The 27,143-nt window shown below is 48.0% G+C and overlaps 1 protein-coding gene across 3 annotated transcripts in view; it reads right to left on the bottom strand.

Moving 5' to 3' along the window:
• MASP1 (MBL associated serine protease 1) overlaps positions 1–26,128 on the bottom strand; it is a 250,759-nt gene extending 224,631 nt beyond the window's left edge. For all 3 annotated transcript variants that reach the window (XM_069212804.1, XM_069212803.1, XM_069212806.1), the window contains exons 1-2: positions 26,012–26,128; positions 2,760–2,985 (exon numbers count right to left, since the gene is read on the bottom strand). In XM_069212804.1, the coding sequence (XP_069068905.1) occupies positions 2,760–2,985; positions 26,012–26,106 (321 nt within the window). In that variant the 5' untranslated portion in view covers positions 26,107–26,128. The remainder of the gene's footprint in view (positions 1–2,759; positions 2,986–26,011) is intronic.
• Between the last annotated feature and the right edge of the window lie 1,015 nt (positions 26,129–27,143).

The raw sequence follows: 27,143 nt of genomic DNA, 5'->3' as shown, positions 1-27,143 counted from the left end.
ATTTTTCAATGGTGAGTAAAATTACATTAACTAAGCCTTTAGATGCAATAAATTGTTGCAAGTGGTTTGTAGCCAGTGGGCTAAAACGCCTGTTAGAACGCTCTACCACTAGCCACCGCAGGTTGGGAGCCAGTCACACGGACCATTAAGATACATGTGGACAGTTATCTGTTGCTTTCAGCAATCTCCGGGTGCTCAGTGCACTTCCCTCCTTTTAACGCGGTCCAAGAAGTGGTCCTGATGCTAGGGGTGCAGGATGCTGATAATGCTGAAGATACTGGAGGAGCTGCAGAGATGTGATAAGTGTTCCTTAGGCCACTCTGGTATTCATGAGTGTTAGGGGTCCTCTCTGGCCTCCGGTCTTGGTCTCTATAGTGCAGGGGGAACGAGTCCAGGGCAGATCTAGTCGCCAGTGGTCAACTGGTCTCCTAGTTCCAGCGATCTACAGTGGTTGCTTCTAGGTAAGTTTCTCATTCTTGTTGGGCCTCCACAGTCTACTTCGATGTTGGCCACAAGTCCAATGGGCCTGGGGAGACCTTGGGCAGGTCAGAACCTGCTTCTCAGCACATACTTTGGCATCTAGTGGCGGGCAGGCATTCCTGGGCAGCTGGGCTCTCGAGGGCTCAGGCTCCTGCAGCTTCGGTGTCCTTGGTGCCGAACAGGAGGCCAGCCCACCGACCCTTAAAATGACTTCTTCTATCCCAGCACCATTGGAGCTCGTTTCCATGGGTTGGCACAGAAGGCACAGTCCTCTTTGCAGATCTCTCGGGTGCAGCTGGTGCAGTCCAGCCTTTGGTGCAGCCTCTTTTTGCGGGGCCAAGCGAGCAGAAGGGCAGCCCTTGTGTTGTCTTTCCAGTCCCAGGGTGATTCGAGGACTGTGGGTCTGGAGTAACACTTTTATGCCATCTTTACATTTGTGGGAAGGGTGGACTCACCAGCCAATGGAGCAATAGTTCCCATGAGGGAACCCTTCTCACTTTACCATCACTTCCTGAAGGTGTGGCCACCAAACAACCCCAGGATACCTTTCTCTATCCAACTCCAAGATGGGGCAAACCTTCTTTCACAGAGAGGAGCCCTGGGTACATCCCTGGGGTGTGCCCAACATAATGAGTCACTGCTCCTGGAAAACTGGTTCTGCAATGGGTTTCTCCCTCATGAGGAGATGCCAGTCTGTCTGCCCGCAAAGGAGCGGGCAGGGGAACGTGTGATCTCCACTTGCTTCAATGAGGTGTTATCCTCGATGGAGCAGGGCCATCAGTGGCCACAGCCTGGTAGTAATCCTGCTGAAGGAGGTCGCACCTCCATCCCTCAGGGATTCTCTTTGTTCCCTGTTCCTGGGTGCAATTTGCACTTCCTAGCAGGGGGACAGCGTGTTGCCTGGAGTGACATCTGCTGCAGAGAGTCCGGAAAAGCTACAAGAGTTTTAGGCAACAAAGTGCTGTATTTCTAAAGTCACCTTTCTGTTAAAAGTTACCCTAAATTTGATCTCAGCAAGGAGTCTGGGTGAATGGAACATTTTATTTGAGACCATGAAGTAAAATCTTTGGTGGTCCCAAATGGAAGTTAGCACTTAGGGCCAGATGTAGCAAAGGTTTTTACCCATTCTGTGTCTATGGGAAAATGTGTTTGTACATATGGCCCTTAGTGTGGTGGCTAGTGAAAATCCATGTCAGCCAAAGGGACCACCTGCCTTGGTACAGTGAAGACGGCAATCTCGCGTTTTCAAGGTCAGGGCACGTTAAACACAAAAGAAAATGCTCTACTTTTTAATATCAAGCACCCTGCCTGGCGGGCCACCAAGGCCTTCTCTATTAATTGGCTTTCTGCTAGGGGGACTAAGTCGCTCTGCTGCCTGTATTAAGGTTCAGCCGCCCCTCTCCGAAAACCAGGACTTGTGTTTGATTTACTGAAACTTGGCTAGGCTGATAATGGAAAACCAGGACAGTCCAAGCAAATCTGGGAGACCTAGTGTCCCTAGCCCCCGTCTCCTCTGGGCCCCGGTGCCACTGCACCAGCTGCACCATTGAACTGACTGCTCTACATTAAGAGCCATGTTTGGTATTTTCTCATTAAGGCTCATGTGCAAACTGTGAACTGAAGAACACATAAAAGCCTTGTAACCAGGAAAACAAAAGTGAGGCAAACTGTCAATATTATTTACTTGAAAACATTTATTTATATGTGTTACAGAAAATGAAATCTGCTTAGGTAAGTGTTTAAGCACGGATATCTGTGCCTGTAGACGTGCTGCCCTGCCTTCATGTGTGCTTGACATGTGCATATTTGCATGTATACCACCTCTATGCATGAACTACACAAAACCCAGGACTGATGCATTTGCAACTTTCCTTAGTTTAGGCTGGGCTGAGTGTATTTGAATTCTATGGACAAATGTTTAGCTCTTACGCTTGACAGACGTTACTAATAATTAGCTAAAAAGTTAATGTACCTTTTTAAAGTTATTCTTCGATCAAAGAGTTACAAAACACAGGTCCTCAAAACCTTTGACCAGTCCCCCTCGTCTGGGTATTGACCTCAACATATGCAGACATTGCTTTTGTGACATCATTGTTCAGTGGTGTATTTTAGTTCTTCATTTCCATGTGAAGAAATTCAAAAATTATAAATCTTAAACAGTTGCAATGTGTCGAAACTCGGCTTGAACATTCTGTAATGTTAGGCTACGTCACGATGCAAAATCTTCCATCCCCTGGCCCGCTGGAGCTCAGACCAGGCATTAAAGACAGGCCACTTACCCTGACGTAGTCATACTCGCACAGGTAGGACGGCTCAAGGTCAAAATGGACGAAATACAGCTTCACCCTAAATCCCGCCGGGACGGTGATATTCCAGGTCACCTCCGTGTCACTGGGGTAGGAGTCTGGGAACCTGGGGGACTGGATGGTCCCATACATGTCTGTTATCTCAATGGCCTTCGCCCCAGAAGTCAGCAGGGCGCACGCAGCGAAAAACAGGTGAAACCTAGAAGGACAAAGCACATGGTACAAGGTGAGCGGGTGAGATGCCCATCCAGCAGCAAGATGGCCGCCAGAGTCCCGCGAAGCAGAGACATTCACCATTATAGCTAAAGAGTTCCTCTTTGGGTTTTTACCACTTTTCTCACATAAGTACGTAGTTGAGCTTCATTCAAGCAGTCCATCCATCATCTGTTATTTTTGCTTTTGTCACCCTAAGTGTGCCAGGTATGCCCAAACATTGGTCCCTTGCTCGCTGGCCCACTCAGTGGCGTAGCGTGGGTTGTCAGCACCCGGGGCAAGGCAAGTAATTTGCGCCCCCTAACCCGTGGATTTTAGCACTCGCGAGTGCGAGCACCCCCCCCCCCCCCAGATGTTGCGCACGGTGCGGCCGCCCCCCCCTGCACCCCCCACGCTACGCCACTGGGCCCACTCACTGGATTCAAGCAAGCCTGGCTAATGAGTGGTGACACCCCGAAACGGGTCCTAAGATGTTTTTTTCTGCTCCATGTAGGACCTGGCCTGCCAGTTCGGGCTGTTCCAACAAGGAGCAGGGTCAAGACTGATTTGCATGTGGCTGGGTCCAAACTGGCGTCATGGTGGGTAAACAATGATGGATTGGGATGTGGCCCCATGCGATTGCCAGTGGCTGAGATTAATTCAATCATTTCATCCATTACCGTGTTGTTTTTGCATTTGATGCACTGAGTTCAGCAAAGCAGACATACTCATCATTATATCTAAATGGTTCAGTTATTAGCAATTTCCTCACCTAAGTATGGATGGAAAAAAAATTGTCTCTTATGTACATTTAGTTTTAAAACGAAAAATACAGACATTATATCTAAGAGTGCCTATCCATTCCATCAGTAATGATTGCAGGACCAGCTGTGGGCGAGCGGGTGAGTGGGGGCGGGGCTGTGGGTGCTGCGCACTGTATAAGTGACCTCTCTATGATTTAAAAGGAACAGTCAGGTTTTTTTTTCTCCGAGTGAAGTGTATGGTTGCAAAGGAGTCATATTAGACAGTTTTTCATGGGGTGGACTGTTAGGGGATAGCGCTTGGATTTTCACATTTTTACTAGACTGTACTGTAAGTGGGTGGTGGCTGGGATTTTCACATTTTACATGGGTGGACGGTAAGGGGTGGCTGTTCGGATTTTGCTTGGATAAGCTTGGATTTTTACAAAGGTGGATTGTAAGTGGGTGGTGGTTGGGATTTTCACATTTTTGCAGAAGTAGACTTTATGGGGGTGGACTGTAAGGGGGGCTGGCTGGAAGTTTCAAATTTTACTGGCAGCACGGATTTTCCCATTTTTACAAGGGAGGACTGTAGGGGGGCACGGCTCGGACTTTCACATTTTACGGGGCTGGACTGTAAGGGGGTGGCTGTTCGGATTTTCAAATTTTTACATTTTTATATGGGCGTACTTTAAGGGGGTTGCTGCTCGGATTTTCACATTTTGACATGGTGGTCTGTAAAATGAGGAGGCTCGGATTTTCACATTTTTACAAGGGTGGACTGTAAAAGGGTGGCTGCTTGGATTTTTACATTGGTGGACTGTAAGGGGGTGGCTGTTCGGAATTTCACATTTTAACATTTTTTTATGGGCGGACTGTAGGGGTGGCTGTTCGGATATTCCTATTTTTACAAGGGTGGACTGTAAGGGGGCACGGCTCGGATTTTCACATTTTACAGGGGTGGACTGTAAGGGGTTGGCAGTTCAGATTTTCACATTTTTACAGGGCTGGACTGTAAGAGGGTGGCTGTTCGGATTTTCACATTTAACAGGGCTGGACTGTAAGGGGTTGGCAGTCCAGATTTTCACATTTTTACAGGGGTGCACTGTAAGGGGGCGGCTGTTCGGATTTTCACATTTTTACAAGGGTGGACTGTAAGGGGGCGGCTGTTCGGATTTTCACATTTTTACAAGGGTGGGCTGTAATTGGGTGGCAGTCCAGATTTTCACATTTTTCATGGGTGGACTGTAAGGGGGTGGCTGATGGGATTTTCACAATTTACAGGGCTGGACTGTAAGGGGGTGGCAGTCCAGATGTTCACATTTTACAGGGGTGGACTGTAAGAGGGTGGCTGTTCGGATTTTCACATTTAACAGGGCTGGACTGTAAGGGGTTGGCAGTCCAGATTTTCACATTTTTACAGGGGTGCACTGTAAGGGGGCGGCTGTTCGGATTTTCACATTTTTACAAGGGTGGACTGTAAGGGGGCGGCTGTTCGGATTTTCACATTTTTACAAGGGTGGGCTGTAAGGGGGTGGCAGTCCAGATTTTCACATTTTTCATGGGTGGACTGTAAGGGGGTGGCTGATGGGATTTTCACAATTTACAGGGCTGGACTGTAAGGGGGTGGTAGTCCAGATGTTCACATTTTACAGGGGTGGACTGTAAGGTGCTTCGCCTCGGATTTAAAAGGGTGTCTCGGATTTTCACAGCTCCAGGAGTCACACACCTGTTGATAAATAAAGAAAGGGGGCGCACAGGAAATCCCCTCAAAGCTGATTAACTCCTAAGGTGACAGGTGACGGCGAAGAGCCCTGGGGCTAATGTGTCCATTGTGTGGGAGTCACCCAAGGTGTGTTACTAACAAAGGGGCGGGGACAGGGTGTTGATGTGACTCACCTGGGGGCAAAAGAGGGGGCGGGGTAGAGAGAAGCTGACGTAGCTCTGTGGCTGCCAGGAAGTGTATATTTAAAAGTATCTATTTGATTCGTTCATGTGGCCGCCTAGCTTTAGAAAGGCATTAAAATCTGAGCTGTTTATAATTAGTGTTTTATAAAGCGCTACTTCATGGCGCTGGGAGGTCTTTAGGCGCTATGGGCCATGGTGATGGCCTAGTGCAGGGTTGGCTGCCTCCGTTGTAGACCTGAGGAGAGAGTCAGCGGCTTTTGAAGGCGTAGCTAAATATGTTTTATCTCACTATATATTTTGTGGCATATCCAGCGCCTACTTGAAGACGTAGGTCCTCGCGGAGCTAGCAACATTGCACTGCATCTAATAATTAGGGCCACTGGAATTATGCGATGGTGGGGCCCTGGCGACTTTCGCATAGTAATAGATTTTGTTCATTTGCGACATAATCCATGATCTGCCTCATAAACTGCAGATGTTAACTAAAAAAATGTTTCTTGCTCAAACGGTTCAAAAAGTTACTAAAAATGCAGCAACACGAGTTGCTGCACCATTAAAGGCCATTTTCAAAGCTGGGCTGCTCACTTTTCTGTTGCTTGTTGCTATATTCTGGAGTTAAACTGGTACTAATGAGATGCAGCCAATGCCCAGGCAGTGTTACCAAATTTAAAAACAACCATTTTCAATGCAATGGGTCTCGCATTTGTTCGAGTTAGAGCAATTAGCGTTGTAAAGCAAAAAAAAAAAAAAGTAGCGCTATTTAAAATGCAGCGCGATCGCGCTTCGTGGAAAATAAAAAGATAAAGTAGTCCGGACCCCAGGCTGAAAACATTGAGCCTCGTATGTTTTCAGTAGTTTACCGGTGCTGTGTAGGTGGGCTAAACACCGGAAAAGGCATGACGTATCCATGCCTTTTACAAATGAAAGCAAGCAAATTTTAAAAGGCAAGCCCACAAACCAATGTAAGTGACTGACGTGGCATGGGCGTGGTTGGAAGCCCAAAGAGAGATTACAGAATGGGACGGAGCACTCTGTGTTCGCCCATAATGATGAAATAATGAAGTGATGATAATTCAAAATGTGCCGCATTATGCCGCATAATTTGCATTTTCTTGATGCTTAATTTACCCAACCCAGCTGCATAATTTGGCCCTCTCCTGCCGCATAATTCCAGTGGCCCTGCTAATAATACATCTCCAAAGACACCTTCTAGTTCAAGTATCTGCGCCCTCAGCAGGATACTGGAGGATGGGGGTTCAGCTGGTGGTACAAGTGGCCCTGCAGACAGAGGTAAACTGGGACAACACTGTGACGATGGAGCCCCTGTACCGAGGCCACTGAAAGTAAACCTCACTTCTGGAAGGCCGGCAGAGCTGGGTCAGAGTCAGTCAGACACCGAGCTCCACGGTGGTACGTTCAGAGTCGGGCGCCTCCTGGGGGCTCTGCTGCCACGTGACCGGCTGCCCCAGGAAGGCTTCTAGACGTTCTCTGGTTTTCACTACTCCTTTAGGTGACTCTGCCCCAGCCCTACCTGCCCTCCAGGGACACCAGCCTGTTAGGAATCTCATGACCTCTTTTTAAGACCATTTAAGGGGAAGCCTTTTGGCCACCTAGCACCCATGTGGAATACTCTGTCCTTAGCAGTTCGTCAGGCTCAGTCGGGAAAACTGTTCAGAAACAAGCATTTGCAATGCAGTAGGTCTTGAATTATTCGAACAAGTTAATTGTCATCTTTTTGACAACAGCTCCAGCAAAAAAAAAAAAAAACACACGAGAGAAACTGAGAAAAGATGACTTAATAAAATAAAATAAAATTAGCTTTAAAAAATAAAAGTTTGCAATTTTGTTTGTCCTCCTGGGCACGTTTTTGCCAGTCACAAGCCTTCTGTTTGCGTGGCACTGGAAGTTAGAACAAAATAGTACCTCGATCACGTCGGGAGCTGTGGACGGGCACTAATTAAGTCGCATCAATCAGTGCTTGGTCCCTGCTCCACACAGAGGAATGGAAGTGATGCCAGGCGTGCCTTGATGAGTTACGAGGCTGTAAAGAAGAGCGCCACGCAAACCAACAAGTGGTGAGCGACAGGCGGGCTCCACGCCTTTCACTGAACACAAGAGAGTCTTGCATGCGAGATGCATGCGATAGCGCATGCACTTGCAGGCTTGACCCTAAAAAGCATAAAACCTGTTTTTTTTAGTTCAGGAAGTAGGGGGTTTGACTGTATTAATGTGGGTGGACACTAGTACCTAGCGCTGGGACACCTCAAAAGAGGTAGCTAAGCGCTTTAGAAATTATATTATTATTATATTCCTGCCCAAGGAGGTGTGAGGAAAGTGCTACAACACCAGTTAACACACGTAGGAAGGTCATTTCTACTGAAGTAGTGAATGAATAAATGAACACACCGAGTGCAGGTTGACACACTCTTTCATCCTTCTGAGTTTGGTGTGTAGAATTCTTGGTGTTTGGCGGGAGGCAGTTGCCTTCCTCTAGAGAATCTTTAGCCAGGCACTGAAACTGCTAAAGTGGGTGGTAACTGTGGAAGGGGCGGGGAGTGGGAGTGTTTGGCGGGTGTGGGGGGGGGAGCTTTATGCAGCAACACACACCAATGTGCGCCTAGACACACGTCAGCAGTGTGAATCCAGGGACGTTAGGATTTTAAGTACGGCTCCCAGTTTTATGTTTGTACGGATTTTTACAGATAAATACAACATAAAGCTTTGTGTACCGGTCTGTATTTATTGTTAAAAGTGGAAAAGTACTGAAGATGTGACTCTCTGGTGCCGTCTTTCATAAATCACAGGCCAACAGCTGAGCAGATAGACAGCTGGAGGAGTTAAAGAACAGGATATGAGTTCCCTAAATACTGGCAGATGTTAATGGATATATGACGTATAATGATAATATTTACCAGTGGGAGCAGTGTTTTGTCATATTTGGCTGCTTAATTTGCTAAAATGCGACAGGAAAAGTATCAGTGCATGTTCGTTAGTTAAATAAATGTGAAAATATACAATTTTACAACTGCATTTTTTCCCAAAACACAAAATAAATCTGGATAAATTCCAATAAGATGGACAAAAATTAAATATGCGTAAATACAGACAGAAATGTTAATAAATGAATGCCATAAAACCAGGAGTCCTAATTATAAAGGTGTACACATGTCGGCAGGTTGACTCAGTGGGTACAGAGTCACTGCTACCAGGCCCTGGAAGTCATGAGTGTGAATCCTACAAGACATCCATGCGAGGACCCTATTTAGGGCATTATTTAGGGCCTTATGCCTTTAGTCTCTTATCTGTAAACCTTAGGAGTGCCTAGATACAGGCTCAGTTAAGGTGGTGAGTGCTATAAAATGAATCACTGACAAAGAACCCCCTCCCCCCAAAACCACCACAAGGTGGACCATCACCAAGGTGGGCAGCCAAACACCCAACCTCTCCCACTCGACGTAACACAGTGAGAACGTTTCTGCCATGGCGCTAGGAGCCTTGATGCTTAATCCTGGTTCGGCCACTTTGCCAAAGCGTGTTGGTTGAGAACTCTGTATTTAAAGGCTGTGTTGGTTCCACAAACAGTGGCATTGCTTTGGTGCCCATAGTCCCCGAGTCACACCATCGGACCCACTCACACCACAGTAGTTATATGATGAGCAAAATGGAAACTATGAGACCAAAAGACTTGTTTTTTATTTAGCCCAGCCCCTTCTTGTGACAAATTGTGTGATCTTCTGCAATCACTTTTTAAGGATATTTTCTGCTATCTCCACTGCTAGTAAGTATGTCATAAGAAAACAGGACTGTAACTAACAGTCATTTGATTTCACATGTGGGGGAGAACGCGCAGTGTCATAGTCCATTCACTAAAACGTGGTGTAGTGAGAAAGTTAAACTAAGTAAATAATGAAATTGGCAAAACGGTCCCCTGGAGTTTCTAAAACCCAAAGAGACGAGCACATACACAAGCGCACAGGGTTTAGAATTGAACAGGGATCATCGCTGTCTGATTTAGAGCTTGGCGGATGAGTTCTCCGCCACAAACATTACGGATCTCGTCCACCGTATTCCAAGTGCTATAAGGTATAATGCACTTGTGATAATGCGGGTGGGATATTGGTCACATTTGTGATGGAGTGCCCCATTCCCCAAACTCTAAATCAGGCCCTAAGATCTAAAAAATTCCGAAGTGCATATTTATAGTTTACACATTCCACCTACCCACTGTTGATGCGGATACTCATCGAAGAAGAGAATCAGGTTTGCATGAGCTAACCTAAATATATTATGGCCTCACGTCTCTCTAGAAGTGTGAGGTAATCTACAGTGTGGACCCAGGTGGGGAGCTCGCAGAGAAGAAGCAAGGACATTTGTCCCTCGGCTACTTTATTCATCACAATACCAACAATATCCATTTTGAAAGCTATAGACCTTGACGGAAGCAGACCGGCACTGAGGTGTTGGTACTCCTACAAATTGTTTGCTCTTGGTCAAATCATATCTATCCTATCTCTTTGTGCCCTTCATGAATAAAGGGGCAACGACATAATGGTTGGCCCTGCCACAGGTGGGGCCGACCCCTGGCCCTGGGGAGGGGGCACACCAACTGAATTTGATGGTCAGTGTTAATTTTTGAAATTAGTGTGATATTCCGGATTTCCCAGGAAGCTGAGTCTGGAGCCCAGTGGCTGCCATGGGTAAGTGGGGTCACCTGGGTAGCAGACAGGATCATAGGAAGAGGCCACAAAGCTAGTAAACACCTTGGCGTCTGAATCAAAATGGCAGCTGAGTTCTGGATACATTTGGTTTTAAACTTTCATCAAGTCTGAGCAGACGTATTACGGTCTGTAAGGTGAGGTCAGGGACATGCGCTATAGCGATTGTCCTTAGTGGCTCTGGGAAGTTGGAGTTTGTGCCAAGGGACCAAGACCTGGCCCGGTTGCCTAGGCCCATCTCCCCAAGGGTGCCAGGGGGGATTCCTCTCTGGGTGATCTGGCATGGATGTTTAAGGGTCTCACCTGACTTTCTGACCTTTGACTCCTCTTCTCTTATATACCTGGTGGACCCATTGGCCAGCACTCGGGCCCCAGAGACGTTGTGTGATGGTAATCAAATGTTTAATGCTGTCTTGTAATATGGCCTGAGAACAGTTTTCTCAAATGCAAAATCTGATTGTCTCTGAATACCTTGGCTTTGTATGTAGACGGCGGCCCTTAGTTCGCGCCTGGGGGTTTCTTGGTTTCTCACAGCTACTGTGGGCATTGGTCCCTGAAAACCTCAGGCCAAGGTTGAGCCAAACAGGTAGCTTAGGCTCAGCTCCTTCATTTGGATTCTGTTTGTGTTGCACAACCAATCCTACAATATCAAGATATGAGGAAAAAGCATGGCATTTTGATGTAAAACGAGAGAAGGAAATAGATTCCCATGTAGTGGATGAATCCTAACTTCGCCACTTGGCCAAATTGTGTGATCCTTGGCATTTGTTTTGTTTCACCGTGTGTCCTTTTTGCGTATGAAGGTATCATGAAATAGAGGAGTTCAGGGGGTGCGATGTACACAAACTCCTCTTGTTTTATTTAATGGACTGTAAGGGTGCTCCATGTATAACAACGACCATGGCCACATAGAGGCTGCACGTGACAGCAGACTTGCCTCCGGGTTCACTAATGCTATTGTCATTAGAACTGAGGGTAGGGAATGAGTGTTTTTAAGTTCATGTTTGGAAACTATGACTTATTTTTAATGGCACCCCATGCAGGCATATCATCTTTTCACCTCCAAATCATTAATATCAGGTGTGTTAGTCTAATTAGTACTGTGGAATAAGGGAAGACTACAGCACCCAGAATGCATTGGGCTATCACATTAAAGTCCAGACTAGAATTAGTGTCCTTAATGACCTTCGGGGAGGTGGTCGCTCTAAGCGCTATGCAGTATAAGAAGTAATTCATCTGTGGAAAGTTGATGCCAGGTCTTCATAGAAGCATCTGCAGTCATTCAGGTAGCAGGTAAGTTCTCGTGCAGTGTTTTCTGTACAGCTCCATACAGCTCACTGCACCCAGGCCCGCACTACCAAAAATACATAAAGTAGGAATAAACAGCTCCATCAAATTCTGAACTGATTGGACAAAGCACACCAGAGAGACGAAATGCCCAGATATGTTATAGTTTCTATGTATTTCATACAGCTCTGCCAGGTAATACCTTCCAGGTGTCCCCTGGAACAGTGAACTTAGGTAGTTTTTCTGAATTTTTAACTTATGTCATTTTTCTAGTCTCCTAATGGCCAAGGCATGCATCTTACATAAACACATTGTAAAGTTCCTTAGAGGCAGGTGGGTGTATGGAGGGGAAGCTGTGTTGGTACATGAGCCGTCATTGGCTGCAAACGGGGAAGGAACCTCAACCAATATAGATGCCTACTGGCCAGTAAAGGGAGAGATTGGCCACAAGGGTGACCCAAGATGGGTCATTCATGATGAAGGGCATCTCAAACTGCACTATGGATCAAGCAGAACCCACGGGCAGCCCCCGAACCTGCACTGAAGTTTAAGCGATTATGGGATACGCATGAGCTGCTCACGAACCTGCACTGAGGTCTAAGCGATGATGAGATACGCATGAGCTGCTCCCGAACCTGCACTGAGCTCTAAGCGAGGATGGGACAAGCACAGCCTGCTCCCAAACCTGCACTGAGGACTAGGCGATGATGAGATAAGCATGAGCTGCTCCCGAACCTGCACTGAGGTCTAAGCGATGATGAGATACGCATGAGCTGCTCCCGAACCTGCACTGAGCTCTAAGCGAGGATGGGACAAGCACAGCCTGCTCCCAAACCTGCACTGAGGACTAGGCGAGGATGAGATAAGCATGAGCTGCTCCCGAACCTGCACTGAGGTCTAAGCGATGATGGGACACGCACAGGCTGCTCCCAAACCTGCACTGAGGACTAGGCGATGATGGGACACACATGAGCAGCTCCCGAACCTGCACTGAGGTCTAGGCAATGATGGGACACGCATTAGCACCTCCCGCACCTGCACTGAGGTCTAGGCGATGATGGGACACACACAGGCTGCTCCCAAACCTGCACTGAGGACTAGGCGATGATGGGATATGCATGAGCAGCTCCTGAACCTGCACTGAGGTCTAAGCAATGCTGGGATACGCCTGAGCTGCGCCTGAACCTGCAGTGAGGCCAAAGCGATGATGGGACAAACATGAGTAGCTCCAAATCCTGCAGTGAGACCTAAGTGATGATGGTATACGCATGCGCTGCTCCCAAACCCGCACTGAGGTCTAAGCAATGATGGGATACGCATGAGCTGCTCCCAAACCCACACTGAGGTCTAAGCAATGATGGGACACACGTGAGCTGCTCCTGAACCTGCACTGAGGTCTAGGCGATGATGGGATACGCATGCGCTGCTCCCAAACCCGCACTGAGGTCTAAGCAATGATGGGATACGCATGAGCTGCTCCCAAACCCACACTGAGGTCTAAGCAATGATGGGACACACGTGAGCTGCTCCTGAACCTGCACTGAGGTCTAGGCGATGATGGGACATACACAGGGTGCTCCCAAACCTGCACTGAGGACTAGGCAATGATGGGACACACATGAGCAGCTCCCAAACCTGCACTGAGGTCTAGGCGATGACGGGACACGCACAGGCTGCTCCCAAACCTGCACTGATCACTAGGTGATGATGGGACACGCATGAGCAGCTCTGAACCTGCACTGAGGTCTAGGCAATGATGGGACATGTACAGACTGCTCCCAAACCTGCACTGAGGTCTAGGGGATGATGGGACATGCACAGGCTGCTCCCAAACCTGCACTGAGGTCTAGGCGATGATGGGACACGCACAGGCTGCTCCCAAACCTGCACGGAGGTCAAGGCGATGATGGGACACGCACAAACTGCTCCCAAACCTGCACTGAGGACTAGGCGATGATGTGACACGCACAAACTGCTTCCAAACCTGCACTGAGGTCTAAGCGATGATGAAATATGCATGAGCTGCTCCTGAACCTGTACTGAGGTCTAGGCGATGATGGGATACGCATGAGTTGCTCCCGAACCCACACTGAGGTCTAAGCAATGCTGGGATATGCCTGAGCTGCACCTGAACCTGTAGTGAGGCCAAAGCAATGATGGGACAAACATGAGTAGCTCCAAATCCTGCAGTGAGACCTAAGTGATGATGGAATACGCATGAGTTGCTCCCGAACCTGCACTGAGGTCTAAGCAATGATGGGACACACATGAGCTGCTCCCAAACCTGCACTGAGGACTAGGCGATGATGGGACACACATGAGCAGCTCCCAAACCTGCACTGAGGTCTAGGCGATGATAAGACAAGAACAGGCTGCTCCCAAACCTGCACGGAGGGCTAGGCGATGATGGGACACACATGAACAGCTCCCAAACCTGCACTGAGGTCTAGGCGATGATGGGACATGCACAGGCTGCTCCCAAACCTACACTGAGGGCTAAGCGATGATGAGACACACATGAGCAGCTCCCAAACCTGCACTCAGGTCTAGGCGATGATGGGACATGCACAGACTGCTCCCAAACCTGCACTGAGGGCTGGGCGATGATGGGACACACATGAGCTGCTCCCAAACCTGCACTGAGGACTAGATGATGATGGGACACGCACAAACTGCTCCCAAATCTGCACTAGTGACTAGGCGATGATGGGATATGCATGAGCTGCTCGCAAACCCACACTGAAGTCTCAGCTATGATGGGATATGCATGAGCAGCCCCCGAACCTGCACTGAGGTCTAAGCGATGATGAGATATGCATGAGCTGCTCCCAAACCCGCACTGAGTTCTAAGCGACGATGTGATACGCGTGAGCTGCTCCCGAACCTGCACTGAGGTCTAAGCAATGATGGAATACACATGAGCTGCTCCCGAACCCGCACTGAGGTCTAAGCAATGATGGGACACACGTGAGCTGCTCCTGAACCTGCACTGAGATCTAAGTGATGATGGGATACTCATGAGCTGCTCCCGAACCCGCACTGAGGTCTAAGCAATGATGGGACACATGTGAGCTGCTGCTGAACCTGCACTGAGGTCTAAGCAATGATGGGATATGCATGAGCTGCTCCGGGAACCTGCAGTGAGGCCTAAGCGATGATGGGAACTGCATGAGCAACTCTGACCCTGCAGTGAGGACTACGTGATGATGGGATACACATGAGCAGCTCCCGAACTCGCACTGAGGTCTAAGCGATGATAGTATAAGCTTGTGCTGCTCTTGAACCTGCACTGAGGTCTAAGCGATGATGGGAACCGCATGAGGAGCTCTGACCCTGCAGTGAGGCCTACACGATGATGGGATACGCATGAGCTGTTCCGGAACCTGCACTTAGGTCGAAGCCATGATGGAAAACACATGAGCTGCTCCTGAACCTGCAGTGAGACCTAAGAAACCATGGGATACGCATGAGCTGCTCCTGAATCTGCACTGAGGTCTAAGCAATGATGGGATACGCATGAGCAGCTCCCGAACCTGCACTGAGGTCTAAGCGATGATGGGATACACGTGAGCTGTTCCAGAACCTACACTGAGGTCTAAGTGGTGTTGGGATACGCATGAGCTGCCTGCAAATCTGCATTATGGTCCAATGCAGGATGAGAGGTTGAGAGTTGCCCAAGAGGTTGAGAGCTGACCTTCAACCTGCACCCTGGTCCTACGCAGGATAGGAGACTCATGAGCCACCCTTTAACCTTCACTGCAGTCAAGACAAGGATGTGTGACCCATGAGTTGCTGCCAAACCTGCACTGCGGTACGAGGCAGAATGGAATACTTATGAGTTGCCCTCGACCTGCACTGTTCTCCCAGGCTGGATGAGAGACCTGTGAGCTGCCCCAGCTCCTACACCCTGGTCCAAGGGAGGATGGAAGACTCTTTTCTTACAAGGGCATGTCGCAGGACACATCCGGGCTCACGAAGTTACAAACAGTAACCGATGACCGCCAAGATATACAGGAAAAATACACAGGGCTTCATTGAGAGATGGGAAGGAACTATCAGTGCTAAATATTAAGTAGAATGGAATCTATCCGCTGAATGTCCTACACAATACTCCACGGTGGAGCAAATTCAGCCTGAAGCTTCTACGCCATTCGGTAATTGGAGGACTTTCAGCTGCTCAAGGCACTAAGGGCCTGATTCTAACTTTGGAGGACGGTGTTAAACCGTCCCAAAAGTGGCGGATATACCACCTACCGTATTACGAGTCCATTATATCCTATGGAACTCGTAATACGGTAGGTGGTATATCCGCCACTTTTGGGACGGTTTAACACCGTCCTCCAAAGTTAGAATCAGGCCCTAAATGAGGTCCACAGTCTGGTGCTGCAACAGAAAAGGGCAGTGAAGCCAGGGAATGCCACTGGAGGGTCTGACCACATAAAACCAGAGGTATCTCCACTTTGTCCTCTGCAGCAGAAAGACTGGGAGTACTTGTGGGCAGTTGTGGCTCTGGCCTTCCTTACCCTGCAAACTGTTCCAATGCCCGAGAACAATGATCCCTTCATTTTATTATTAAATATAGTGCTTCTCCTACCTCTGAGGGCCTCGGTGTGCTTAACAAAAAGCAATACTTTATGGGAATGACGTCTAAGGGAGGAAGATAAAAAGTAAAGACAGACCACAGCTGGGTGAGTACCTGTGGGGGAAACACATTTCAGTGTGGGAACATCAGAGTCTAAATTATCCTACATTTGGAGCAAATGCCTTACTTTTTCAGAGATCTGAAAGTATAGTTGGTGTATTTCTGGTAGAAGAGGTGCAGCTTTCTAGGAATATTCACATGGTTTATGTTAAAAAAAGTGGGCAAACAAATAGTTTCTAATACTAGAGGTTTGGATTTTTTTTACAAAAATATTTTTAGTCTGACTGGGTTCTCTAGCCCAGAATTAGAAGGTTCCTTTAATTGGAAGCAATGTTCTCAAACCTTTGTGAATGAAAGCGCATGCTTTTATTTGCCCAGAGAGATGTGTCTGTTTTTCTGTGCTGTAGAACTCCTGTGGGTGAAGTTTGCTGTTGTTAAATCCAGGAGTTAAAGTCCAATCCTACATTCCGAGCAGACCACAGGCCTCCCCTCCAGGCAAGGGGTTAAGGTCCATTTTCAGATTCAGCAAACATTGTGCAAGAACTGAGGCACTTTGCAGGGTTTATATATCATTCTAAAACAGGGGGTCAGTGGTGGTGACCCCTGGGCACCAACCAAGAACTTGGATGGGGGACATTTGTGAGGTGCACTGGGGAGACCATCAGAAAATAATTATAATAAATACATAAAGAGAGACTTGCAAAAAACAGGGAAGTTTGGTAAGTTCAACATTCTGTGTTTACATAAAACATTCCTGGATGACGTGAATGGAATATTTTCCCCTTGAGAAAAAAAAAGAAATTTGAAAGATGGAAAATAGCTGAGGGTTTTGTGCACTTTGGAATACGCAGGTCAAAGGTTTGAATTTGTATCCTGCTGCTGTAGATATAAAATAAGTGTAATTGACTCGGTAGTTAATAACATCAGCTCCAAGAGAAAACAAGCATTTGCAATGCAATGGGTCTCGCATGTTTTGAAAAAGTTAATTATCATCTTTTGACAACAGTGCTCATGAGCAAAAACAAAAAAACGAGCCGAAACTTAACAAAATAAGATAAAGAAAGCTGCGGGGAACTGGAAGTTAAAATAGTACCTCGATAACGTCAGGAGCAGCGGATGGGCACTAATTAAGTTGCATCAATTAGTGCCTGATCCCTGCTCCACACTGAGGAATGGAAATGATACCAGGCGTGCCTTGACGAATTACGAGGCTGTAAAGAAGAGCGCCACGCGAACCAACAAATGGTGAGCGACATGCGGGCTCCAGGCCCTTTACTGAACACAACAGCGTCTCATATACGAGACGCATGCGCTAGCGTATGCACTCGCAAGCTCGCCCCTAAAAATGAACCACTAATAAACAATGTCATGTTAGGGTGGAAACTGCAAGAGAGGGGTTGTGTGTGAAACTGTAACCTCAATCTTTAACCCTCTATGAAAGGGAAAGCTTTGTTTCACTGTACAGTCACAGCCAACTTGGGTCTCCTTTTGGGGTAACAACTGTCGGGTGAGCCCTGGAAGAGGTCTCTAGCCCAGTGTTGGGGCGACTGGTGCCTTAAGTGGGGGAAGAGCTGCAGAAACTGTATTTTACCACCTTAGAGGGCAGTAAGTGCATTAATGCATGAAAACACAAGCATCTGTACATGTGCACAGACTGTGCTGTGTCTCTGTCCAATCTGCCTCTTCTGTTCCTCGTCAGCCCATCACCCGATTTTTACTAAGGGTGGGCAATAAATTCTGCTTTGCTGGCAGAGTTGGAGGAGTTCAAACGTGGAGTTCCAGCCAAATTCTTCCAAACGTTGCATGGCAAAGTTTTTTCTCATGTGTAGCTCGCCAACGGTAAGTTAGCAAGAGTGAGTTAGATTTGGCGTCCCCTAGCGCGATTTTCGGTCACTAGGAGGGCATCCAGAGAGATTTCCCCAACGCGGGAGGTCACAGGCAGTTGCGACCAATCCCAGTCAGAAAGCTGCCGCACGAGTAGAAAATCTCCTTGACCAGCAGCAAAATCAACTCAACAAGCAGGGCCCTCTGGGATACCTCAGGGTGCCGTTTGTTCTGATTGTTCATCGCTGAATGAGCTCCCTGCACTAAAAATGAGCGTGAGCAGTGCAACTTGTCTAAATCTGCCCATTTACAGAACTCCACAGAATCTTGTAAAGTTTTTATGCTAACTCTGCAGAATTCCAATGTGAACCTCCATGAGTTTCCCTCACCCTTAGTTTGTACCCCCTCACCTCGCAGTGTGGTGTGGCATCAGAATCACACGCTTAGGAGATAAAAACAGAGAGCCTGCCAGCTTAGAGAACAAAAAACGCCAACTCAGCAAGCTTTGAAAAAAATACTTAAAACAAAGAAAGTCCACAATATGGCAAGGATGATGAGAATTGTGCCACAGGATGCCACAATTATGCCAGGACTACCTACATTATCACTAAAGCGATCACTATCATGTCATGGCCTAATGGTAAGGGGGCCCATGGTGTGCAGAGGATGACTGGCATTATGCCAGGATAGACATTAGCTAACCAAGGATGTTCACAGTATGCCAAGAACTACCACCATTATGCCATGTCCAACATTATGGCAGTGGTGGACATCATCACGTCTACGATAGCCACAATATGCCTTGAATTAGCACATCCACGTCTGAGGACACACACTATATGAGGTGAGGTCAGCAAGATTCCAGGGATGGACCCAACGTGCCAGAGATAACCTCGTCAGACTGCTGGACTGGTTTGTCTTCTTTACCTATTTTTCTATAGTTCATAAATTTGTAAATTGCTGGTGTGTAGTACAGAGCCACTTTTTGAGTGCTATATCCTAACAAGTAACATATTTGCAAGTTAGAACTCTTCATCCTGGGCAGGTGGTTGTGCCACTGGATTCAAGCAAGTCTGACTGATAAGGGGTGAAACCCCGAAACCGGTCCCAGGATGCTTGTTTCGGGTCCAGGGAGGACCTGGCCTGGCAGTTTGGGCTGGACTGTTCCCATGTGCCAAGACTGATTTGGCATATGGGTTGGTTCAAACTGGGGTGGCGTGGTGAGCAAAATAACTGATGGATTAAACCCAGATCTGTGACTTGGGGTGAATGTTTGATTTGTTCTGCATTCCATCCATCGTCTGTTCTTTTTGCTGTTGTTGAAAGGTGGTCAGGTCCTAGTGTTATTTCAGGTTGTTTTCACTGTCCGCAGCCCCAAGGGATATAATGTCCTTTGAGGGGACTCTCTTGTAAGACAGGGAGCGGTGATCCCAAGGACAGCTGGCATGGAGAGATTGCCTTCCTGCAGAGGATCTTTCCATGTTTTATAAACAATATGAATCTTGGCTGGGGTCTCGTGGCCGGCCTCAGTGAGGTCCATAGATGTGCACCTAGGGTTCTGATTGTTCGTCCTCTGGGAATCTTCTAAGGCTGCGGATGGGCCTGTAGAGCAGAGTCAGCTTTGGAGGTAGCTTGACCCAAGTGCCCCTTGTGATCTGAAGGTTGTGCATAGTAGTTTGAAAGTAATCCTCAGGCCACTGGGAGCCAGTAGAGTTCTTTAGGAGCCAGGGTCATGTGCTCACACATCGTCAGGTTGAGGCAGAGCCTCATCCCGTGGTGCTATATCCTTGGAGTTTGCAGATGTCCTTCTCATGTGCTTCTAAGTAGATCTTGCTGAAGTAATCGATCTGAGAGGACCAGGGCCCTGGAGTCCTCAATCCAGTGCAATAGCTGATGGAGAGCAGGATCCTTTTCCTCGTCATTAGTTGGTGTTTTTAGGGTCGAGCCTGCGTAGCATGCGCTTGTGCATGCGTATCGCTTGCGAGACGCTGGTAGTTAGAAAAGGGATCGGAGCCCCGCCTATGTCACATCAATGTTTTTCATTGGTTCGTGGGCTTGCCTTTCAAAATCGGCTTGCTTTCATTAGTGGAAGGCATTCGTCATGCCTTTTCTGGTGGTTAGCCCTCCTCAAGCTCAGCGACCAAGTACTGAAAACATACGAGGCTGGCTGTTTTCCGTCCGGTTTGTGGACTACTTTCTTTCTTTTTTTGCAGCGCAATCTCGCTCGTTTATTTTCCATTTAATGAGGCAAGAAAAGTCCGGTTGGGAGTTTACAACAGCTAATAGCTCTAACTCGGAGAAATGCGAGACTCGTTGCATTGGAAATGCTTGTTTATTGTTGCTGTGATTTTGTGTGCAAACAGGCACCTCAGAAGCTTTTATGGGGCTGAAGCCAAAACATTCTCAGGCCTCTGTCTAGTTTCTGATTCAAGGAGCAGCCCATCATTAAGGAAATCTGTCTACTGTAGGAAGGTGAAAAGCAGAGTATCTGGTGCCTGGTAGCAGTGCTGGTCACTGAGATGGGTCATAAAGGAACAGGTCTAACATGCTTTCTATTATTTAAGTGCATATTGTAATAGGATCACCTAGCCCCCATAAACCACGGGACCCATGGCAAAGAGCACGGTTGCGCTCCCCTTGTGATGGCCTTGTGTGTATAAGGAACCTGTTTGTAGAACTTAGGGCTTCTCCATCGGCCCCTTTGCATGAGAGGCTCCTGATGGGATGTTGACACATCTCAAGTCCATTTCTTGTTCCGTTTAAGCAGCAAGGCCTCTCCTCCATCGAGTGGCAGATGTGTTTCATGCAAATACTTAATCCTGGACCCTGGTGTGAGGGGGGTCCCCTAACTAGATATATATTTAAATATCATCTGCATATATTTGGCATTGTAGTGGGTGCAGGGAGATGATCTGTGCCAAGGGACCCATTCTGCTGCTAAAGAGAAAGAGTAAAAGGGGAGAGCCCTGAGGGACCCCACAAGGGATCGACTCCGAGTTTGCAGACTATGGTTTGATAAGGAAAGTGTGGTACCTTTGCCGCGTCGTCCGGTGCACCCCAGTTTAAGACTCCAAGTGATCCACAGGATTCCTGTGGTCTACCAGATTGTACCCTGCGGAAAGGTCTAGTGGGGTCAACACTTCAGGTTGCCCAGCATTGAGGGAGGTGAGTGTCTCCCTGATGTCCAGGTCTGCAGGTCCTGAACCCTCCCAGGCCTGATGCCACGTTCTCTGTCGTCAGGTGAAACGTTAGGTTCCGTGAAGTGCCGAGCTGGGTGGACATCCCACTGTCTCAGAAAGGTGGGGTTTGAGGTAGGCATGTAGGTTTTTTTTTATGTCTCTGAGCCCACCCACTAGCCAGATGTTTGTGACCCAACTTCCTTGAGCCAGATGTCATTGGGAAGGGACAGTGCGGGACCGAAGGACACTGCAAACACCGGGTGGCACTCAAACACCCCGCCTCTCGGGGACTGTCTCTCCCCGCTTTTACGGTATTTATTTTTTTAACATTTCCGTCTGAATGTATTCATATTTATTTTTTTTGTCATCAGTTTTATCCGTATTTATCCATATTTATGTTGTGTTCTGTGAATAACTGAAGTTGTGAAACGGTCTATTGCCACATTTATTTAATTTATAAACAGGCACTCGCACTTTGACACCTGTTGTGATTTAGCAAATTAGGCAGCTAAATAAAACATGACAATACACCCACCGGTAAATATTAGCATTATACTGTAAACGGATGCCGACATGGGTCAATACTTAAGGAAATCTCACCCTATTTTTTTAAAGTCCCCAGACCATCTATTTGCTCAGTTGTTCGCCTGGGCTTGAGGAATGACACTATGACAAGTGACTCAAAAGAAACCCAATTTTCGGTAATTTTTTTCATTTTTTTAAATAAATGCAGACAGGAAGCACATTGTGGCACCTGTGTGGCCCCAGTTAACGTTAATAAATCTGTGTGCCATGGGGTCACCCCTGGAAAGGCGAGTGGCACCAGCCGGCAGGCACAGGGATGTGGTTACAGGAAGGAAGCCGGGGCTGACATAACTCCCACACTTGGAACACTCCAGTCCCCTTAGGGTGTATTAGTATTCTCTTAACAAGAAAACTTTCAGGTACTTTTGGGCTCTGCAAAGGCCACAATTTTATTTAAGTATGCACAATTGCCACCGCAAACATTACTTATCAACATTAGTGAGTTCTGAAAACGAATAAAATCAATCACGCAAGTCATAAATCAATCACAAGTGACAGACAATCAAAGTTATACATTGCTTTTAGGTCAGAACTCCAGAGGTGACATATCTCAGTCCAGTCCTAACCTCTGCTTGGCCTGTTTTCTGGCACTTTCCTTGTTAGTCAGTCATACTTGCCGCTTGAGGGGATGTCCCTGGAATGTTGTTGGTTTGTCCTTGTTTGTGAGGGAGGGTAGCCTCATGTTTTGTTTAGGCCCAACACGCTACTATGTTTTGTGTCTGTGCCTTGCCATCCGCCTGCGGGTCTGGGCTGCGAGGTCTGTGCCCCACTTACTTCCCCTGCCGGCCACGTTCACCCTGCCGTAAGGCATCCCCAGGTGAGTGGCCCGTGTTTTGGCCACCGCCTTACTAGGTGAGCCTTATTACCAACAATTCCCCCCCTTTCTTTTGCCAGCATTGCTACAACTACTGACTACCTGGCGAGGGTGGGTGAGTTTTTTGTCGTGCTGTGCGCTGTCCCCCAAGTCTTTCCGTATGTATCCCATGGTGGGGGGGACAGCGGTCCCTATACCTCAGCGAACACCCCCAGGTCCACTTCTCCTGTCACCTTATTGGGGGGTTTGAACCAATACTTTTCCTCCATTGGCCCCCGCACCTTTGCGCCACATTTGGCGCTGGGGGTCACTTGGAGGGGGTGACGTGAAGGTGTGATTTCCTTTGAAGTGGCTGCCTTTGGCCACCGGTTCTTTTGGGTCCCAGGCGGCCCTTGATGTCCCCTTTGGGGGGGGGTCTCCGCCCGTCCCCTCGCCACATCCTCTCCCAACTTTTAGCACAGTATTATGAAAGCAGATTTCAAGAGGTGCTAATGTGTGACAAGCATGTGCTTTATGCCTTCATGCTGCGTTATTACCACGTGGTGTTGTGTTTAGCTGTGGATGTTGTGTTGCGATCACGTTTTGACTGTTTTTGGGGAAGATTTCGAGATGTTAACAAACGCCACGCAGTCACAGCACGTGCCCTTAAAGTTCCAAGCAAGCAGGCGTTAACGCAAGACCGCTTGATTTTGCCAATGCTTGTTTAGTTTCTTTTCGGACCCTTAGTTGTGATTTTCTCGAGGTTCAAGGGTCCACCGGGCCAGACAAGTGCTCTGTGATGCAGAAGTTATTGTTTCAAGAGATAGGGCGATGCTTCCCCGGTGTGGGGTGGGGGGGAAAGGGAGTGGGAATCAGACTGTCCCAAGGACCATTCCCAGGAGAAAGTCTCGCCACCTCTGTGGGAGACAGAGGTGTCTGGGAGCGCCAGTGAATGCACATCCCTTCCTCACAGCCCCTTCCAAGAGCCAGTCTTTGTGTTTGAGCGGCTGGCATCCTGGCCATTCACTGCCCCCAAACACCCGCTCCCCTCCCCCAGGAGCGACACCTATTCAGATATATAAGCCCCTTCCTTTCTGCCTCACAGAGGAACCTTTCACGACACCCTTCGGCCAGACAACAGCCGGACCCAGCAGGGCCCTCGCCTTAATTAACTTTCCTAGCGGGCAAACTGCTCAGCCTTTCATCCCCTGCAAGTCGATAAAATGCGTCCTATTGAGTTAGCCTGTTTAAGTCTACAGAGCACCAGCATGGCAGACAAGCACCCCTCATCGTATGGTTTCAGAATATCCAGCAGGAACCCGCGGGGCGCCACACCTGCTCTTGGGAGGGGGGGGGGGGGGGCAGAGGGGGGCGCGTAGCTCTTAATCCGATGTTTGCGCCCGGGGCTGCGAGTGATTTTAGCTTCGAAACTAAAATGTAGAAAAATCTCGGTTGAAAAAAATCAGTAAAGCCAAAATCAGGGAGTCCGAAAAATAGCTCGGAAAAAAGGACATTCTTTGAAACATCATAGTTTGAAATGCAAAAGTTATTTATTTTTCAAAACAAACCATGATGAAATAATGTACCCAATGCCTACCTCAAACCCAGACCCTTGCTCTCATCTCTTCCCAAACATCAGACTTACACAAGGTATAAAGCAAAACTCCTGCACTCCTGCGAACTTTGTAGGTTTTTTTCCACACTTTAAATGTCTATCTTTTGGCCTGTCGAGCGATGATTTAAACGTTTGGCCTAGTATCACTTTAAACACCTACATATTGAAAGAAATGACTCTGCCCAACTTTCTCCTTACTTTGAGCTGTGAATTAAACTCCGGCCGGTCCCCAGCTGTGTCCTTGTTCACATGTTGGGGCTGAGCCTGTGTCTGGCCCCGGCCCCGGCCTTTCAGGGGCCCCTGAGAGAGCCAGCTCGGTTCTGCAGAGAGGCTTGTTCTGATGACCTTGAATAATTCTTAAACAGATTGGTTTAAATAGGGTTGTCCTAGTTTAATTTATCTTTAGTGTGTGAGAGTCTATTACAGACATTTTACACAGAAACGTTTTTATGTTCCATGCAACATCCATAAAAAAGTTTCTTAGATCAAAACAGGACCCCACATATGAGGATTGTGGGGTGTCAGAGAGACTTCCTGCAATATTATTAGTGATTAGTGCTGCTGTGTTACAATAGTGAAATCAGGCGTCTCGATCACTGAATATTAGATGTAATTTATAATTTGGAGGCGTGTCTGTGTCAGTGTCCTGTCCAAAGAGGGCACGAAAGAGCTGAAACTGGATGATAAATTCAACGCTGTTCTGAACAGAACCCCGAAATCCTCAAGATGTCCCCGGATTCACGTTTTAACTGCGTCACGGACTCTACGGCTCTTGACGGCGGATGGATCCACCCTGGTGTTTACAATTCGTGGGAAAGTTTGGGAATAGTCCCAGGAATAAGGGGAAGGTGGCCCTGGAAGCATAGGGGGTGGCGATGGCCCTGTCAGCCACAGCGGGACTCCAGTCTCTTCTCAGAGAAAAGGAGGGTGCAACAATAATACTAATACGCAAGTGGATTATTACCATAGCGCCAACGCAAAGTAATTTGTCTTGGCGCTTTAATGTATTTATATACTGTCAAAAACCCTATTTATTGCGCCCACTGCGGTCACAGAAGGCCAAATCAAATACTTCAATCAAAAGCAGATAAATCAGATAATTAAAGTTGCCTAAAAACATGGAATTGAAGCCTGGAGATGTTGGACCCCCCTCCCCGTTCCATTTCTTTCACCACATCAGGTAATATTTCCTTCTAGTATCTAGCTCAGTGGTAGTCGGTGTCGACCTTGGAAGAATGAAAGGCTGAGTCGCTGCGCTGAAGTCGTGGAGCCCGTGAGCCGGCAGATACCACTTATCTCTGCCGCATGCGCTTTGACCAAACGAGCTAGTGCACAGATTAGAACCGTTTTCTTGTCAATCACAGCGGCGCAGCATGGAACCGGCTGGTGCCGACCTGAGCAACCCTATGACGCCCCCTCCCCCCCCCCCCACACGTGACAGCTCGTCCTCTCTTCGCATAGCCCCATAACAAACTCATTGTCCTCTAAACCAGGGTCAAGCGCCTAGAGGCAGGCACTCTAAAGCGCCAACCAGTCCCAGGGGACTTTCAGCTGAGATGTTAGCCGCCCCCCGTCAGGGGTCATTCGCTCTGCCTGTCTCGGCCTGTACTATCTAGTTTTAGAGGTAATGATGCGACTACAAGTACCAGAATGCACAGCGGCAGAAAGAGACACGAAGACCTCGGCGGTAGCTGTTTGAGCCCCGGCTAGCTGTACAATATATTCCATATAACCGCGGTCCTCACCTCATCATGCCCGCCTCCTGCCTCCTCCCCGGGGCTCCCAGCTCTGTCCAGAGGGCTGTGTGCCTGTCCTTCTGTCTGGGGCTGACTGTTCCCATGCCGGGCACGCCCCCTGCCTCCCTCAGGAGGCTGACAGGACCAGGAGCCCTCCCTCACTGCCCCCTCCGCCGCCCACTTCACAGCATCCCTCGCCAGCTCCGCCCCTACCCCCTGGTCCATCCATCCCGGCGGGGCAGCTCATGCCTGGCACACGCCTTGGGCCTTGGACACGCCACCGGATTCCGGGCATAACCTTCCCTGCCTTTTGAAACAGCCGAAATGTTTCCTGCTTCCAAAGTGACTGTGCATTTTTGGTCTCTGAACTTTATACGGTTAAGTCCCCTTTTTTTAGCCAAAACACAGGACTTGAGAGCACTCACTGAGTCAGTGAGCAAACCATGTCTCTCAAGGGACTGTCCCAGTGGATGTTCCATGCTTTCGAAGGGTTCTTTTCACCTGAGTGCCCAACTCTCAGGAACATCTGAAGGATTTTGGGGGTCCTGGGCCAAACGCGTTCTGGGGGCCCCTGCTAAGAACAGCTCTGAATGTAAGTCCGTTTCAGCTCGTTCGCGCCCCTTTTGGCCAGGTCAGTGATAGCGCACAGAAACACTCTCCAAGTTCTAAATGTCTTTAGATCTAATATTCAGGGGTAGTGACGTGTGTTTTTAATATTGTCTCTCACACATCTCCCAAATTAAAAATAAATTAAAGAAAAAGGTATTTAAAACAATCTCTTTAAGAAAAATGTCAGGTCACCAGGGCAAGACCTTCTACAGAAGGGAGGTGGCTCTGTCAGGGCTCCCCATGAAAGGCTGGGGCTCAGGGCCAGAGCCACTGTGCACAGGCCTTAAAACATCTCGGCCAAATCTGGTATCCTGCTTTTTAGGTCGAGCACCCAAGCGCTTTGACCTGTTGTAAGTATTGTGGGCTTTTAACCACGCCCATCACTTTTATTAGTTTGTGGGCTTGCCTTTCAAAAATCACTTGATCTCATTCGTAAATGCTTTACGTTTGTCCTGCCTTGGGGAGGTTCATTTACCGCCTTGACACCCACCCTGTTACAGGGATAATTGCACTTCCGCGTGGGCGAACTACT

The sequence above is a fragment of the Pleurodeles waltl genome, chromosome 11 (assembly GCF_031143425.1).
Source record: "Pleurodeles waltl isolate 20211129_DDA chromosome 11, aPleWal1.hap1.20221129, whole genome shotgun sequence".
Classification (NCBI taxonomy): Eukaryota; Metazoa; Chordata; class Amphibia; order Caudata; family Salamandridae; genus Pleurodeles; species Pleurodeles waltl.
This window is presented reverse-complemented; position numbering and strand designations above follow the sequence as displayed.